At 45.5% G+C, this 18197-nt stretch overlaps 1 protein-coding gene across 4 annotated transcripts in view; it reads right to left on the minus strand.

Moving 5' to 3' along the window:
* Positions 1-10767, minus strand: part of TFRC (transferrin receptor) — a 43413-nt gene extending 32646 nt beyond the window's left edge. The window contains exons 1-3 of one of the 4 annotated variants that reach the window (XM_053565378.1): positions 10624-10767; positions 3593-3651; positions 932-1133 (exon numbers count right to left, since the gene is read on the minus strand). In XM_053565378.1, coding sequence (XP_053421353.1) covers positions 932-1133; positions 3593-3625 — 235 coding nt within the window. In that variant the 5' untranslated portion in view covers positions 3626-3651; positions 10624-10767. Of the gene's footprint in view, positions 1-931; positions 1134-3592; positions 3652-10392; positions 10432-10492 lie in introns of those variants that run through there. The other 3 variants (XM_053565377.1, XM_053565379.1, XM_053565380.1) reach the window with 3 other exon arrangements.
* Between the last annotated feature and the right edge of the window lie 7430 nt (positions 10768-18197).

The raw sequence follows: 18197 nt of genomic DNA on the forward strand, positions 1-18197 counted from the left end.
ATGCCAGAGGTGGTGGGTTCAAACCCAGGCTGAGCCAAAAACTGCAAAAAAGTTTGTAGAGGGCAGCGCCTGTGGCTCAAGGAGTAGGGCACCAGTCCCATATGCTGGAGGTGGCGGGTTCAAACACAGACCCGGCCAAAAACCACAAAAAAAAAAAAAGTTTGTAGAGATGGTGTCTTTGACCTATAATCCTAGCACTCTAGAAGGCCAAAGCAGGTAGCCTGCTTAACCTCAGGAGTCTGGCATCAGCCCCATCTCTAAAACTAGCCTGGCACTGTGGTAGACACCTGTAGTCCCAGCTACTTGAGAGGCTGAGGCAAAAGGATGGCTTGAACCCGAGAATGAGGTTGCTATGAGCTATGGTGCTCTATGGAAGGAACAAAATAAGACTATCTCAAAAACAGATGGTATCTTGCTACATTGACCAGGCTGCTCTTGAACTTCTGACCTCAAGGAATCCCATCCACCTCAGTCTTATGAAGTGCTGGAATTATAGCTATGAGCCGCTGCACCCAGCCAAAAATACTGGTTTTAACCAAACTAAGTAGCCTGAAAGTAAATAATACATCTCAGTTTTGTATATCTTAAACCATTTGATCCAAAAAACTACATAGTAACATTTCAAACAATTACTTCTTCAGAGCATAGCTAAGATTTTTTCCCAGAAGCTGCCCTTAAAATCTTAGATGCAGCTTCTATGCTACAGATAGTCTATGCCTATTTCTAGCATTAACATTTACACATATTGCCATGATTCATTTCTCTCTTCTACTAGACTAAATTTAACAACAGGTATAGAATCTTAGTCATGATTGTATTCTTACTGGCACTTTAAAAATGGTACAAAATTTCAAAGATTCTTGAAAAGGTACAAAATATCTGTCCATATTTGGTTATAAGGAACAGTTAAGTTTTGAATAGCTATACTTACCAATCACAAAAAAGACGGTAACAGCAATAGTTGCATAGCAAATAGTTCCATTCAACCTTTTTGGTTTTGTGACAATGGGCCTCATGTTATTGTCAACATTTTCTTCTTCATCTACAGCTAGTTTCATCTCCACATGACTGTTATCGCCATCTACTTGCCGAGCCAAACTAAATCGGGTATACGACAATGGTTCTCCACCAAACTGAGATTTTTTTTGGAAAAAAAAAAGAAAACAACCATTATGAAGGACAAGAAAGAAACATCTGCAAAAAAGTTTTGTCAGGGCACTTGGGAGGCTGAGGTGGGTGGATTGACCTCATCTCTATAAAAAAATATCCAGCGGAGACACCATCTTCCAGTAATTCACCAAAATGACAAACACAAAGGGAAAGAGGAGAGGCACCCGATACATGTTCTCTAGGCCTTTTAGAAAACATGGGAGTTGTTCCTTTGGCCACATATATGCGAATCTACAAGAAAGGTGATATTGTAGACATCAGGGGAATGGGTACTGTTCAAAAAGGCATGCCACACAAATGTTACCATGGCAAAACTAGAAGAGTCTACAATGTTACCCAGCATGCTGTTGGCATTGTTGTAAACAAACAAGTTAAGGGCAAGATCCTCGCAAAGAGGATTAATGTTCGTATTGAGCATATTAAGCACTCTAAGAGCTGAGATAGCTTCCTGAAACATGTGAAGGAAAATGATCAGAAAAAGAAGGAAGCCAAAGAGAAAGGTACCTGGGTTCAACTGAAGCGCCAGCCTGCGCCACCCAGAGAAGCCCACTTTGTGAGAACTAACGGAAAGGAGCCTGAGCTCCTGGAACCCATTCCCTATGAATTATTCCTACGGCATAATAAGCATATAACATAGCACACAGGAGTACTAGTGGACCCATGTTTTTAGAAGCAAGAACCTATTTATTCCCCATGAGCTCATGGCATAATGTGTGTATAGCAGGGGCACACAAGATAACCAATAGTCCCCATGTAACAGTGATACAAGGTGCTGGGACCTATTTCCCACGAATTTAAAAGTCAATCAACATTTTGTCACATTAAATGGCAAGGTGCCTCTCTGAGCTGCTAGAACCTCTTCCCCTATGAATTCATGGCATGGTAGATACAAATAGCATAAAAATATTTCTTGTTCATTCACTACAAGTGTGGTTTTTTTTCCCCCCAAAGAAGTATTAAAGCAAATTTTAATGTGTCCAAAAAAAAAAAATATATATATATATATATTCAGGCATTGGGCTGCATCTGTGGCTCTGTGAGTAGGGCGCCGGCCCCATATGCTGAGGATGGGGGTTCAAACCCGGCCCCGGCTGAACTGCAACCAAAAAATAGCTGGGTGTTGTGGCAGGCGCCTGTAGTCCCAGCTACTTGGGAGGCTGAGGCAAGAGAATTGCCTAAGCCCAGGAGTTACGAGGTTGCTGTGAGCTGTGATACTACAGCACTCTGAGGGCGATAAAGTAAGACTCTGTCTCTAACAAAAATAAAAAGTAACAACAGAGTTTACAAATGAATCTAGAAAGCTATGTGATGCCATCACACTCTACCCAGGGGGACAGTCTTTGTTTTGTATTTTCCCTACTAGGTATTTTGATCATTGCTTTATTTAGTTCATCTTATCTACTTGACTGTCCCCCTCCATCACACCTAAACTACCCTGAACTACTTACAATATTTTCCACAGTGCGGCACCTGTGGTTCAAAGGAGTAGGGCCCCGACCACATATGCCGGAGGTGGTGGGTTCAAACCCAGCCCCAGCCAAAACTGCAAAAAAAAAAAAAGCATAACTTGGGCAGCATGTCTGGCTCAGTTGGTAGGGCGCCAGCCCCATATACCAAGGGTAGCGGGTTCAAACCCGGCCCTGGCCAGCTAAAACAGCAGTGTCAACTACAACAAAAATAGCTGGGCCTTGTGGCGGGCACCTGCAGTCCCAGCTACTTAGGAGGCTGAGGCAAGAGAATTGCTTAAGCCCAAGAGCTGGAAGGAGCTGGGAGCTGTGATGCCACAGCACTCTACCAAGGGGAGAGTGACACTCTGTCTCAAAAAAAAAAAAAAAAAGAAAAAAAAAGCATAACTTGAATGTTAATAAAGATGATTCCAAATTAAAAAAATATATATATATTTTCCTACCGAAGGCGGTACAGTGAGACTCTGTCTCTACAAAAAAAAAAAAAAAAAATATATATATATATATATATTCGAGCGGCTCCTGTGACTCAAAGGGGTAGGGTGGCGGCCACATATGCTGGAGGTGGCGGGTTCAAACCCAGCCCCAGCCAAAAACTGCACGCACAAACACAAAAAATATACATATACATATTTATTTTTTCCCCATAATTAACCCTACTCAAGTCTAAACATACCCTTCCTTTGTGAGATCTGTTATGTGTCAAGATCACCAGTTATTTATTTATTTATTTATTTTTGGTTTTTGGCCGGGGCTAGGTTTGAACCCACCACCTCCAGCATATGGGACCGGTGCCCTACTCTTTGAGCCACAGGCGCTGCCCAAGATCACCAGTTAAATGCAAATTAATACCTGTACCTGCTAGCTTTGGGTATTATTTTATGCTTATTGGTGAAAGTCATGTGCATAAACTTCATATTCTTGCAGTCACAGAAATAAAACTGAAAATATCTTACCAAGTTAGAGAATGCTGATCTTGCTTGAGCCATCCTTCCAAGCTGCCACACAGAAAAACCTAGTAATGGAATAGAGAATTAAAAAAAAAAAAAAATTTATCACTGTATCAGATTACTAGTGGTGTTTCATTACCAAACTATATCGATTATATACCAAATTTACTTTTAAATTATGGTCTTTCTGGCAAAAATTTTGTGCCAAAATACGTTTACATGACAATTAAATTTAGGTTGATCCTCAATTGGATCCTGAATTGAGATGAGGAAAGGTAGCAATGATGACAGCTATGAAATCCATTACTGAGACAAATCTGAATGTAGAGTGAGTACTGGATACTGTTATTATATCAATGTTAGATAGTGTAATAATGGTATTTTTATTTATTTATTTATTTTTTTGAGACAGAGCCTCAAGCTGTCACCCTAGGTATGTCACCCTTGGTATACATCACCCCATATACCGAGGGTGGTGGGTTCAAGCCCTGCCCTGGTCAAACTGCAACAAAAAATAGCTGGGCATTGTGGCGGGTGCCTTAGTCCCAGCTACTCAGGAGGCTGAGGCAAGAGAATCAGGAGTTGGAGGTTGCTGTGAGCTGTGTGACGCCATGGCACTCTGCCGAGGGCGATAAAGTCAGACTCTCTCTTCAAAAAAATAAAGAATAAAGCAAATATGGCAAATTGTTAATAGTTGGTGAATCTATGTAAAGGGTACACGGGGATAGTTACTGTACTATTTCAATTTTCCCTTCAAACTTGAAATTTTTCAAAAACAAAACGTGGGGAAAACTAGTTAGGATGTCATCCCTTATAGGCGGATCTAAGCAATTTCGTAGTTAAAAAACAACAAAAAGAAAATGACAATAGACTCTCACCTGACAAAAACCCACAAACTGAAACAGAATTAAGTCAAAACCAGGCACTCCATAAGAGATTGATTTGTTTAAAGCTGAAAACTAGTAATATAAAAATGAAGTTCTGGTGGGCACAGTGGCTCACACCTATAATCCTAGCACTCTAAAAGGCCTAAGTGGTGGGATTGCCTGAGCTCAAGAGTTCAAGACCAGCATGAGAAAGAGTGAGATCCCGTCTCTAAAAATTAGTGGGGCGTTGTGGTGGGCACCTGTAGTGCCCACGCTGTAGTTCCAGAGGCTGAGGCAAGAGATTAGCTTGAGCTTGGCTCAGGGCCTATGGCTCAAGCGACTAAGGCACCAGCCACATACACCTGAATTGGTGGGTTTGATCCAGCCCAGGTCCGCCTAACAATGATGACTGCAACCAAAAATAGCCCGGCATTGTGGCAGACGCCTGCACAGCTACTTGGGAGGCAGATGAAGAATCACTCAAGCACAGGAGTTAGAGGTTGCTGTGAGCTGTGATGCCACAGCACTCTATCCAGGGGGACAGCTTGAGGTTCTGTCTCAGAAAAAAAAAAGAAGAAGAGAATAGCTTGAGCCAAAGAGTTTGAGGTTCCTGGGTGGCACCTGTAGCTCAGTGAGTAGGGCGCCGGTCCCATACGCCGGAGGTGGCGGGTTCAAACCCACCCTGGCCAAAAACCAAAAAAAAAGAATTAAAGAGTTTGAGGTTTCTGTAAGCTGTGACATCATGGCACTCTACCAAGGGCAACAAAGTGTAACTCTATCTCAAAAAAATAAAAATAAATAAAAATGAAGTTCAAAGTGTAACTGCATTATAAAAAATTGTGAAATTAACCTCAACTTTCAAATACACCTCTGTAATCAACAACCTTTAAAACTTTCACTGAAGGCTTGGCGCCTGTAGCTCAAGTGGCTAAGGCGCCAGCCACATACACCAGAGCTGGCGGGTTCAAATCCAGCCTGGGCCTGCCAAACAACAATGACAACTGCAACCAAAAATTAGCCAGGTGTTGTGGCGGGCGCCTCTAGTCCTAGCTACTTGGGAGGCTGAGGCAAGAGAATCACTTAAGCCCAGGAGTTGGAGTTTGCTATGAGCTATGATGCTACAGCACTCTACCCAGGATGACAGCTTGAGGTTCTGTCTCAAAATTAAAAAAAAAAAAAAAAAACCTTCACTGAAGCTCATGCCTGTAATCCTAGCTTGCTGGGAGGCCAAGTCAGGTAGATCTGCTTGAGATTGAGAGCAGGAATGCCAGACCAACCTGAGCAAGAAGTCAGGAGTTTGGTAGCTGTCTGTAGCCTCAACTACTCAGAGGCTGAGATAAGAGGATCGTTTTGAGCCCAAGAGTTTGAGGTTGCTGTGAGCTATGATGATGCCAGCACACTCAAGCCCAGTCGAAGGAAACTATCACTTTAAACCATCAAATTTAAAAAATAAAAATAAGCTGTAGTCCCAGCTGCTTGGGAGGCTGAGGCAAGAGAATCGCGTAAGCCCAAGAGTTAGAGGTTGCTGTGAGCCGTGTGAAGTCATGGCACTCTACCTGAGGGCAGTACAGTGAGACTCTGTCTCTCCAAAAATAAATAAATAAATAAATAAATATAAAAATAAGGCGCAGCACCCGTAGCTCAGTGAGTAGGGCACCGGTCATATACACTGAGGCTGGTGAGTTCGAGCCTGGCTGGGGCCTGCTAAACAACAATGACAACTACAACCAAAAATAATAGCCGGGCATTGTGGAGGGCACCTGTGGTCCCAGTTACTTGGGAGGCGGAGGCAAGAGAATTGCTTGAGCCCAGGAGCTGGAGGTTGCTGTGAACTGTGATGTCACGGCACTCTACCCAGGGCAACAGTTTGAGACTCTGTCTCAAAAAATAATAATAAAATAAATAAATAAAAATAACTCCCTAACCTTTAAGGACCACAGCCAATATGAGTAGATCACATTCTTGGAAGCACAATCTCTTGCCCCTTCTGGTACAAAGGGTTAATCATTACCCCTGCACCGGAACAGTACAAACCCAATCGCTACAGCCAGACTGAGAGGCCCCACCCTGAACCAATTTGAATCACCCTTTTCTAGGAAAAAGCAGCTTACAAGTTTAACCCAGCTTACAAGTTTAACTCATCTGAACCGGCCAATGCTCACGTTTTCCAGTTTTAAGTTAATTTTAAGGCTGAAGTGATAATATACTTAAATCTATGATCTAAAAACATAGATATTAATAGAACATGTAATTATTGGTATCTCTAACTAAAATCCAAGTAGCATTTTGCTAAGACAACATGTAATCTGTCAATTCCCAGACCCAAATTTAGACTAAAACATAACAGAAATCAAGTCAGGTTGGGCACAGTGACTCACGCCTGTAATCCCAGCACTCTGGGAGGTCGAGGCAGGTGGATTGCCTGAGCGAGAGCAAGACTGTCTTTAAAAATAGCCTGGCATTGTGGCAGGTGCCTATAGTTCTAGCTACTTGGGAGACTAAGTCAAGAAAATTGCTTAGGGCGGCGCCTGTGCTCAGTCGGTAAGGAACCGGCCCCATATACCGAGGGTGGCGGGTTCAAACCCTGCCCCGGCTGAATTGCAACCAAAAAAAATAGCTGGGCGTTGTGGCGGGCGCCTGTAGTCCCAGCTACTTGGGAGGCTGAGGCAAGAGAATCGCTTAAGCCCGAGAGCTGGAGGTTGCTGTGAGCCGTATGACACCACAGCACTCTAACCCGAGGGCCGTACAGTGAGACTCTGTCTCTACAAAAAAAAAAAAAGAATGGAACAGCAAATATCCGATGTATTCGGTACTAATATGAAGCCAGTAAATGAACCAATACATGCCCACAAGAGAAACTCAATTCAAGTTGAGGGAAGGAAGAGGAAGAATGAAGGAAAGGGGGAAAGACTGGGCAAATGGTTAAGGGTGTATATGTATATATGTGTATATATATATATATAACGGCACACCTAAATACGGACCCTTGCCTAACAAAGGAAAACATGGTAACCTAATCGTCTGTGCCCTAATATTAATCTGAAATTTTATTTTATTATTATTTTTTTTTTTTGTAGAGACAGTCTCACTTTATAGCCCTCAGTAGAGTGCTGTGGCATCACACAGCTCACAGCAACCTCCAACTCCTGGGCTTCAGCGATTCTCTTGCCTCAGCCTCCCGAGCAGCTGGGACTACAGGCGCCCGCCACAACGCCCGGCTATTAATCTGAAATTTTAAAAAAAGAAAAAACTGGGTGGTGCCTGTGGCTCAGTGAGGGCACCAGCCCCATATACCGAGGGTGGTGGGTTCAAACCTGGCCCCAACTAAACTGCAAGAAAAAATAGCCGGGCATTGTGGCAGGCGCCTGTAGTCCCAGGTACTCGGGAGGCTGAGGCAAGAGAATCACCTAAGCCCAGGAATTGGAGGTTGCTGTGAGCTCTGATGCCACGGTACTCTACCGAGGGTGATAAAGTGAGACTGTCTCTAAAAAAAAATAAAATAAAATAAAGTAGCTTTCTTTCATTGTTTTATTAAGGGTTAGCGGGGAACTTTGCTCCATTATAGGTAAACACTATCAGAGGCAAATAAACACCTTGCTTGAGGGCAGAGTTAGCCACACAGACCTTCCCTATCCAATAATCTTCAGCACAGGCTAGGCTGCTCTCTTGCTCTATCCATTCTTGTTTTGAGGGAAGCAAGCATCAATGCTGAGAATAAGTCTATACAACAAGGATGTCTCCTGCTAAATGGCAGGCAAGAACCTGAGGCCAGCTGACAGTGGAACTTCCCTAAGGCAACTGTTAAAATGACTACAGCCCTGGGGCAGGGGCAGTGGCTCACACCTGTAATCTGAGCAATTGGGTGGATGAGGCCAGTGGATTGCTAGAGCTCAGGCGTTCAACACTAGCCTGAGCAAGAGGAAACCCTAATCTCTTAAAAAAAAAAAAAATCCTGTCTCTATAAAAAAATAAAGAAAGAAAGAAAATAGCTGGGCATTATGGCCGGTGCCTACAGTCCCATCTACTTGGAGGCTGAGGCAAGAAACTGAGGTTGCTTTGAGCTGTGATGGCGACATAATGGGGACTGTCTCAAAAAAAGACAGCCCTGGTTTACTTCGGTTTCAGCCTTGTGAAAGACACTGAGTTAGAGGCAACCAGCTAAACTGTGCCTAGTTTACTGACCCATAGAATGTGTAACATAAGAATGTGTTGTATTAGTCCACAAAACTTGGTGTAATTTGCTATGAGATAATAACAATCAACAATGACCTGATAAACTATTTATAAAAATTTAACTTACAAAACGCTAGGTTCACAGCCACCATTACTTAACAAAAACATCTCATGGAAAAGAATTGGGGGGACAGTCTCACTCTGTTGCCCTGGATAGAGTGCCCTGGTGTCATCATAGCTCACAGCAACCTCAAAATCTTGGGCTCAAGAGATCCCCTTGCCTCAGCCACCAAGTAGCTGGGACTACAGGTGCCATGGAAGAATATTTAAAGGGTACCCTCCAATATCAATGACAATTATTAAATTATTTTTTTTGTGAAACACCTTACAATCCAAAATTGAGGGGGGCAGCAGGGCCCACAAGTACTTTATGGCATCTAAGCCTAGTTTTTATAGTGGATAACTTGTGGAAACCTGCATAAATGTCTTTATCAATAAGATCAAATTCTCCAGTTCAGAGACAATTGAATCAAGCATCTAGTATTCCAAGCTTAAAGCTATCAGGTAGCCAGATGCGTACTTCTGCAACAGCACAATTAGTTCCTACTTTAACCTTACAAAAAAAAAAAAAAAAAAGCAGCAATCACATGCCCTGGCTAAATTAAGGTATCCAATGTCACTACAAAGTGGGCAGAGTTTAAACTGAAATGTGTAAACCGAAATAACTAAATCACAAAATATTTTCCTATCCTTAAAAACTGGAACTGTCTGGGCGGTGCCTGTGGCTCAGTGAGTAGGGCACCGGCCCCATATGCCGAGGGTGGCAGGTTCAAATCCAGCCCCGGCCAAACTGCAACAAAAAAATAGCCGGGTGTTGTGGTGGGCGCCTGTAGTCCCAACTGCTTGGGAGGCTGAGGCAAGAGAATCGTGTAGGCCCAGGAGTTGGAGGTTGCTGAGCCGTGTGAAGTCATGGCACTCTACGCAAGGGCGGTACAGTGAGACTCTGTCTCTACAAAAAAAAAAAAAAAAAAAAAACTGGAACTGTCCAACAGAAGCGATACGCTGGCATCTATCGTGCTCATCAATACCGCACAACCCTTTCACTGTTTCACTATACCGCTAACTTCCAAATACTGTATCTTTTACTAATAAGCCTTAATTCTAATGGCAGCCCTCTTGTAGTAGGGACTGCTAACACAATTCTTAACGTGAAAACCTGCAGCGTTCAGTTGGATTCTGCTCTGGAAAAACAGAATACACAAGGCCCACAGGCAGAGCCTAGTAAGAATATGGTTGTACTGGAGATCAAGTGTACCCTTTACAGAAATCCTCATCTAAATGTCCGTAACACGCTCATAACTGAATGGAGGTCAGCTTTGTCCTTTCAGCGGTGAGGCCAGGCCCCGCCCGGACATCGAAGAGAATGGTTACCAAATTCAAGGTCACCCATGGACCCCGACAGTCGTTCCTTAGAGCGACTTCCTGGTACAGCCACGTGCTCGCGGCGCCGCAGGCGGGTGCTGCCGCAGCGCCGCTGCACCAGCGATCTCAATCTCGCAGCCGATATGGGCCAGGGGCTTTCAAGGGCGAGCTAGTGAGGAACAGAGATCGCCGGCGACAAGAAGAGCCGAAAATGGCCAGGCGAAGAGCGACAGCGGGGTACATCTCATTTCGCACAGAGAGCCCTACTAGAGAAACCATTCCACGCTCCGCGACCGAGAAGGGCACAAAAAGGTAAGGGTAGGGAAGGGACGTGCCTCTTCTTACCCCAGCTCCAACCCCTTCACCTGCAAGACCGCTATTCGCGCGGCCGCAGCACCTTCCCCACAGGCTCGCTGGCCTGCTTCCATCCCGCGCGCCGCCTCACCCTCGAGCCGCAGCAGCCTCCCCGCCACCCCTGCAGTTTCAAAGGCTGCTGGACAGCACCGGGGTGAACAATCCATCCGCCGCGCACGCTGTGGGGAGGACTTTGAGCTCCGGTAGCTGCATGTCACTCACCCGACCACTCCCTCAGTCCGCCACTGCACAGGCCACCGAGCGCGATCCCGACGCTCTCTCGGGGGATGGTCGCCCCCAACCGGCAGTTTATAGTCTGGTCCCGCCCCCTCCCGACTCCCCTTCAGGGCTTGCGTCACTTCCTGCAGCACGTACACCTAAAGAGGTGTACCAACTATGAGGACGCCTGGGGCGAAGGGTGCAAGCGCACTCGGCCTTGGCCCGCCACTGAGGCCGCGCGGGGCGGGGTGGGATCGCAGAGAAAAGGCGCCAAGATAGCAGGTGGCTGGGAGAGTTACGCGGTTGGTAAACCGACCTCTGCTTTGGTACCCTCCTTTGCATTGACAGCCTGGAGCCCTCGGCCTAACCTTGAACGACCTCCGTTCCCTGCTGTGCAACGTCAAATGGGTTAGCATTGATATCTAAATGTTGAATACTTAACATTTAAATAATTCCTTAAAGTGAATTCCCGGGGTGGACTGTTATTAGATAGCGGCCAAGCCATACTGTGCGCGTACGTTTTGCAGCCTCAGAAATATTTTAGCAAAAAAGAAAAAGAAACAAAAGCAAAATGTAACTCAATAACTAAGAAAATGCCGTGAAGGCTATGTTCACCAGTATGACGAAAATATTTCAAGTTGTATATAAAACCAGCAAATTGTACTCCATGATTCCATTAATGTACACAGCTATAATTTAATAAAAAAAAGCAAAATGCAAATTTGTATTGATAATGTATACAAACTTCAACCAAGACTATCAGATTTACATACGTAATGTTTAATGCCTGAGGGAATAAAAGGGAAAATAGAAGCAAGTGATTTAATAGGGTGACAAGATTATAGATTTAACTTTTATTTTCCTTGCCATTATTGTTGTGCTAGGATTGTGTAATGCATAACAAAAAAAAATTAGGCCGGGTGCTGTGGCTCACACTGGTAATCCTAGCACGATGGGAGGCCAAGGCGTGTGGATTGCCCTCAGCTCACAGGTTTGGCACCAGCCTGAGCCAGAGCCAGACTTGGCCTCTAAAAATAGTCAGGCGTTGTGGCCGGAGCCTGTAGTCCCAGCTACTCAGCAGGCTGAGGCAAGAGAATCGCGGGAGAGCTCGGCGCCTGTGGCTCAAGCGGCTAAGGTGCCAGCCACATACACCTGAGCTGATGGTTTCGAATCCAGCCCGGGCCTGCCAAACAACAATGACGGCTACAACCAAAAAATAGCCAGGCGTTGTGGCGGGTGCCTGTAGTCCCAGCCACTTGGCAGGAGAATCGCTTGAGCCCAAGAGTTGGAGGTTGCTGTGAGCTGTGATGTTATATCACTCTACTCAGGGGAAACAGCTTGAGGCTCTGTCTCAAAAAAAGAAAAAGAGAATCGCTTGAGCCCAAGAGTTTGAGGTTTCTGTGAGCTGTGATGCAACAGCACTCTGTCAAGGGCAAGAAAGTGAGACTGTCTCAAAAAAAGTAATAGGGGGGCGGCGCCTGTGGCTCAAGGAGTAGGGCACCCGTCCCATATGCCAGAGGTGGCGGGTTCAAACCTAGCCCTGGCCAAAAACCAAAAAAAAAGTAATAGGGGACAGTACCTGTGGCTCAATGGGAAGGGTTCCAGCCCCATATACCTTTTTTTTTTTTTTTTTTTTTTTTTGTGGAGACAGAGTCTCACTTCATGGCCCTCGGTAGAGTGCCATGGCCTCACACAGCTCACAGCAACCTCCAACTCCTGGGCTTAAGCGATTCTCTTGCCTCAGCCTCCCAAGTAGCTGGGACTACAGGCGCCCGCCACAACACCCTGCTATTTTTTGGTTTTGCAGTTTGGCCGGGGCCAGGTTTGAACCTGCCACCCTCGGTATATGGGGCCAGCGCCTTACCGACTGAGCCACAGGCGCCGCCCCCAGCCCCATATACCAAGGGTGGTGAGTTCAAACCTGACCCCAGCCAAACTGCAACAAAAAATAGCCCGGCGCTGGGCGGTGCCTGTGGCTCAAGGAGTAGGGTACTGGTCCCATATGCCGGAGGTGGTGGGTTCAAACCCAGCCCTGACCAAAAACCACAAAAAAAAAAAAAAAAAATAGCCCGGCGTTATGGTGGGCGCCTATAGTCCCAGTTACTTGGGAGGCTGAGGCAAGAGAATTGCCTGAGCCCAGGAGTTGTAGGTTGCTGTACGCTGTGTGACGCCATGGCACTCTACTGAGGGCTATAAAGTGAGACTGTCTCTCTACAAAAAAAAAAAAAAAAAAAAAGGCTCGGCGCCTATGGCTCAAAGACTAAGGAGCCAGCCACATGTACCTGAGCTGGCAGGTTCGAATCCAGCCTGGGCCCACCAAACAACAATGACAACTACAACCAAAAAACAGCCAAGCCCTATGGTGGGTGCCTGTAGTCCCAGCTACTCGGGAGGCGGAGGCAAGAGAATCGCTTAAGCCTAGGAGTTAGAGTTTGCTGTGAGCTGTGATGCCGGAGCTCTCTACCCAGGGCGACAGCTCAAAGCTCTGTCTCAAATAATAATAATAGATAAATAAAATAAAATTGAATTCTTGGTCACTTTTTAAGCTCTTCCCAAAGTTGACACTTTCTTCCTCCCTCTGGTAGTAACCTGCAGGCAGGAAAGAAGATAAGTTTACAAATAACTGTAAAGGGCCCCACCTTAAAAGGTCTGAAGATAAAGTGCTTTCCCACTCACAGCAGGAAGGGATGTAGTACAGGCCTTTAAGATACAAATTTGTTCCCAGAATCTGTCTCTAGATCTTCCCCTGATTTCCTTCTAAAATAGGGAAAATACTTGGGATTTTCCTACACCCTTTTCTTCCCTAAAATCACTCTTCCCAAACAAATATTTTAAAATTCTATAAACAGGCGGCACCTGTGGCTCAGTGAGTAGGGCGCCGGCCCCATATTCCGAGGGTGGTGGGTTCAAACCCAAACCCAGCCAAACTGCAACAACAAAAAAATAGCCAGGCGTTGTGGCGGGCGCCTGTAGTGCCAGCTGCTCGGGAGGCTGAGGCAAGAGAATCACATAAGCCCAAGAGCTGGAGGTTGCTGTGAGCCGTGTGACGCCACGGCACTCTACAGAGGGAAATAAACTGAGACTCTGTCTCTACAGAAAAAATAATAATAAAATTCTATAAACAGGTCTGGGGACAGTGGCTCATTCCTATTATCCTAGCACCCTGGAGGGCGAAGGTGGGAGGATCTCTTGAGCTGGAAAGTTTGAAACCAGCCTGAGCAAGAGCAAGTTTGAGGTTGCTGTGACCTATGACATCATGGCACTCTAGTCAGGGCGACAGTTTGAGACTCTTCTCTCACTAAAAAAAAAAAAGAAAGGGGCGGCGCCTGTGGCTCAGTGACAGGGCGCCGGCCCCATATACCGAGGGTGGCGGGTTCAAACCCAGCCCTGGCCAAACTGCAACCAAAAAATAGCCGGGCGTTGTGGCGGGCGCCTGTAGTCCCAGCTACTCGGGAGGCTGAGGCAGGAGAATCGCCTAAGCCCAGGAGTTGGAGGTTGCTGTGAGCTGTGTGACGCCACGGCACTCTACCAAGGGCAATAAAGTGAAACTCTGTCTCTACAAAAAAAAAAAAAAAAAAAAAAAAAAAAAAGAAAGAAGGGAGGGAGGGGAGAAGAAGGAAAACAGTGCTCCTATTTCCACGTGAAAATCTTATGCTCTCTGGCGGTACCCGTGGCTCAGTGAGTAGGGCACTGGCCCCATAGACCCCATATACCGAGGGTTGCGGGTTCAAACCCCGCCCTGGCCAAACTGCAACAAAAAATAGCCAGGCATTATGGCGGGCGCCTGTAGTCCCACATACTCGGGAGGCTGAGGCAAGAGAATCGCCTAAGCCCGGGAGTTGGAGATTGCTGTGAGCTGTGACACCACAGCACTCTACCAAGGGCAATAAAGTGAAACTCTGTCTCTACAAAAAAAAAAAAAAAAAATTATATTCACTAAAATAAAACAATAAAGATGATACTAATAAGGATATAAATTGTATTGTTCATGTTCTTATTAGTTATGCTAACCATTGCAATTAATTACCTTCTTACTCCTTTCCACTAGAGCTTTACTGGATGTCCTTTGGAATTTCAAATAAATGAATATAAATTTGTCTTGCCTTATTGCAGAATATACATGTACTAGTAAACAATTTCTCTCTCTCTCTCTTTTTTTTTTTTTTTTTCCTGTAGAGACAGAGTCTCACTTTATGGCCCTCGGTAGAGTGCCGTGGCCTCACATAGCTCACAGCAACCTCCAACTCCTGGGCTTAAGCGATTCTCTTGCCTCAGCCTCCCAAGTAGCTGGGACTACAGGCGCCCGCCACGACGCCCGGCTATTTTTTGGTTGCAGTTTGGCCGGGGCCGGGTTTGAACCCGCCACCCTCGGAATATGGGGCCAGCGCCTTACCGACTGAGCCACAGGCGCCGCCCCTCTCTCTTTTTTTTTTAAGGCAGAGTCTCACTCAGTGCCATGGTATCATAGCTCACAGCAACCTCAAACTCTTGGGCTCAAGTGATTCTCTTGCCTCAGCCTCCTGAGTACCTGGGACTACAGGTGCCCAACACAGAGCCTGGCTATTTTTAGGACAAGGTCTCACTTTGGCTCAGGCTGGTCTCAAACGTGTGAGTTCAGGTAATCCACCTGCCTTGGCCTCCCAGAGTGCTAGGATTACAGGTATGAGCCACCAGTCTCGGCCACTCACTGCTCACTTTTGGAAGCCTGGTTTGACCAATCCAGAGCGAGCAGGGCCATCATTCCTCTGTTGTAGACAATATAGTCACATTTCCATGTACAAAGTAGAAGACTTTTGGCTGGATCATTTTCCAAACCAAGGGAAAATTTGTCTATGGTGTATTAGGCTGAAGAAACCAAAAAGTTTCTGCCGATGTGGTATTTTTCTGTCTGCCACTATATTTGCTGCCCTAACAGCCACTGTACGTTGTTAACTTTTAGAGTTTTCAGCAAGGTTCAATGGGAACAGATGGGTCTTTGAAATAGGTCTAGACCGAAAATCCAGTTTTGCCAAATACTAATTTAATGAATACTAATATTCCATATTTTTCTCTTTTCCATGGATACAATGCTATCTACATATTATTCTACATACATGTAGAATATCTGTCCCTATTTATCACCAGTCTAATTCAACTAAAGATGGAAAAGAGTCTTAACTCTTTGTCTAGGGACATCCTTGCCTTAGTAATGAATAATAAAGGCTAAGAATTATTGAGAATTACATGCTCAATTCTAAGGCCTCTAAAAATATTAGCTCATGTAATCCTCAGAACAATTCTTAAATATAAGAATTAATATTATGGAATGATAATGGACTCTCCTTTGTAGTAGAGGTTACATATGGCCCAGGCTGCAAAGCAAAGCCCTGTATATAGAATGAAAATTACATGGAACCCTCCAAAGTGGAATAAGGTATTGCAACTTGCCCTCCTCTGGATAAGGGTAGTCCTTTAGAAGCAGGCTAGCCCCTAAGAAATAGTTTATGAAAAAATCTTCCTAGCATCCGAAGGTAAGTACTATGTTGCCTGTCCTCCCATAGATATGGAAGGGTCAAATTGACAGTAGGGATTTCATAACAGAGAAAGGCTTGGGGAGGAAAAAGAGTAAAAATGGTTTTTGTCTCTTCAAAAAACCCCTTACCCTTTATGTTATTATTATTATTTTTTTAGAGACAGAGTTTCACTTTATCACCCTGGGTAGAGTGCTGTGGCGTCACAGCTCACAGCAACCTCCAACTCCTGGGTTTAGGCAATTCTCTTGCCTCAGCCTCCCCAGTAGCTGGGACCACAGATGCCCGCCACAACATCCGGCTGTTTTTTTGTTGTTGTTAGCTATTTTGTTGTTGTTGTTGTTGCAGTTTGGCCCAGGCTGGGTTTGAACCCACCACCCTCAGTATATGGGGCCAGTGCCCTACTCATTGAGCCACAGGTGCCGCTGCTCCCCCTTACCCCTTTTTAAAGAGAAGTATAATGTGTATCTCTGCCTCAGGCAGTGGTCAGGCGGGGCTCAGGAATGTCTTTTTTTCTTTGTGTCACAAGAGATTTCACAAAGGAATCTATGGGTATCTGGGCAGAGGTCACAAGATTGTCAGAAGATGGGATGAATCTCAGCAGAAGGAACAAGAGAGATTGTTTTAGCTCCAGATGGGATTATGGAATTAAGAATCCTTACAGGGCGGCACCTGTGGCTCAGTCGGTAAGGCGCCGGCCCCATATACTGAGGGTGGCGGGTTCAAACCCGGCCCTGGCCAAACTGCAACCAAAAAATAGCCAGGTGTTGTGGTGGGCGCCTGTAGTCCCAGCTACTTGGGAGGCTGAGGCAAGAGAATCGCTTAAGCCCAGGAGTTGGAGGTTGCTGTGAGCTGTGTGAGGCACAGCACTCTACAGAGGGCCATAAAGTGAGACTCTGTCTCTACAAAAAAAAAAAAAAAAGAATCCTTACAAACTCTGCCCCTGTTAGGGGGAGATGGACACTGGTATTTTTATTTTTATTTTTATTTTTTTTGAGACAGAGGCTCAAGCTATCCCCCTGGGTAGAGTGCTGTGGCATCACAGCTCACAGCAAGTTCCAGCTCCTGGGCTCAAGCGATTGTCCTGCGTCTGCCTCCCAAGTAGCTGGGACTACAGGCGCTCACCATAATGCCCAGCTATTTTTTTGTTGTTGTTTGTTTGTTTTTGCAGTTTTCGGCCAGGGCTGCCACCTCCAGCATATGGGGCTGGCGCCCTACTCCTTTGAGCCACAGGTGCCACCTCCCAGCTATTTTTTTTTTTTTTTTGGCCAGGGCTGGGTTTGAACCCGCAACCTCCAGCATATGGGCTGGCGCCCTACCCTCTGAGCCACAGGCACTGCCATTTCCCAGCTATTTTTTGGTTGGAGCCGTCATTGTTGTTTGGCAGGCCCAGGCTGGATTCGAACCCACCAGCTCAGGTGTATGTGGCTGGCGCCTTAGCCACTTGAGCCACAGGCACCAAGCCAACACTGGTACTTTTTGAGATAGGAGATTGCCAGACTCTCCATTTGTTGGCAAATTAATAAACTTCTCTTTCCTTTGCTTCAAAAAGAAAAAAAAAATTTTAAGAAAAGGACAGGCACAGTGTCTCATGCCCATAATAGCACTCTAAGAGGCCAAGGCACGTGGATTGCTTGAGCTCACAAGTTCAAGACCAGCCTGAGTAAGAGTGAGACCTAGTCTCTAAAAATAGCAGGGTGTTGTGGCAGGTGCCTGTAGTCCCAGCTACTTGGGAGGCCAAGGCAAGACAATCGCTTGAGCCCAAGAGTTTGAGGTTACTGTGAGCCATGACGCTATAGTACTTTATAGAGTGTAACAAAGTGAGACTCTGTCTCAAAAAATAAAAGAGAGATACAAGGATCATTTGGGTAGGACAATTTGAGAAGATTTCGTATTTGGGGCTTCATTTATTTTTCACATTTGATTTCATTTCAAAATTTGGATTCAGCCGAGCATGGTGGCTCACGCCTGTAACCCCAGCACTGTGGGAGGCTGAGGCAGGAGGATTGCTTGAGCTCAGGAGTTCGAGGCTTGTCCGAGCAAGAGTGAGACCCTAACTCATGAGAA

The sequence above is a fragment of the Nycticebus coucang genome, chromosome 16 (assembly GCF_027406575.1).
Source record: "Nycticebus coucang isolate mNycCou1 chromosome 16, mNycCou1.pri, whole genome shotgun sequence".
Lineage (NCBI taxonomy): Eukaryota > Metazoa > Chordata > Mammalia > Primates > Lorisidae > Nycticebus > Nycticebus coucang.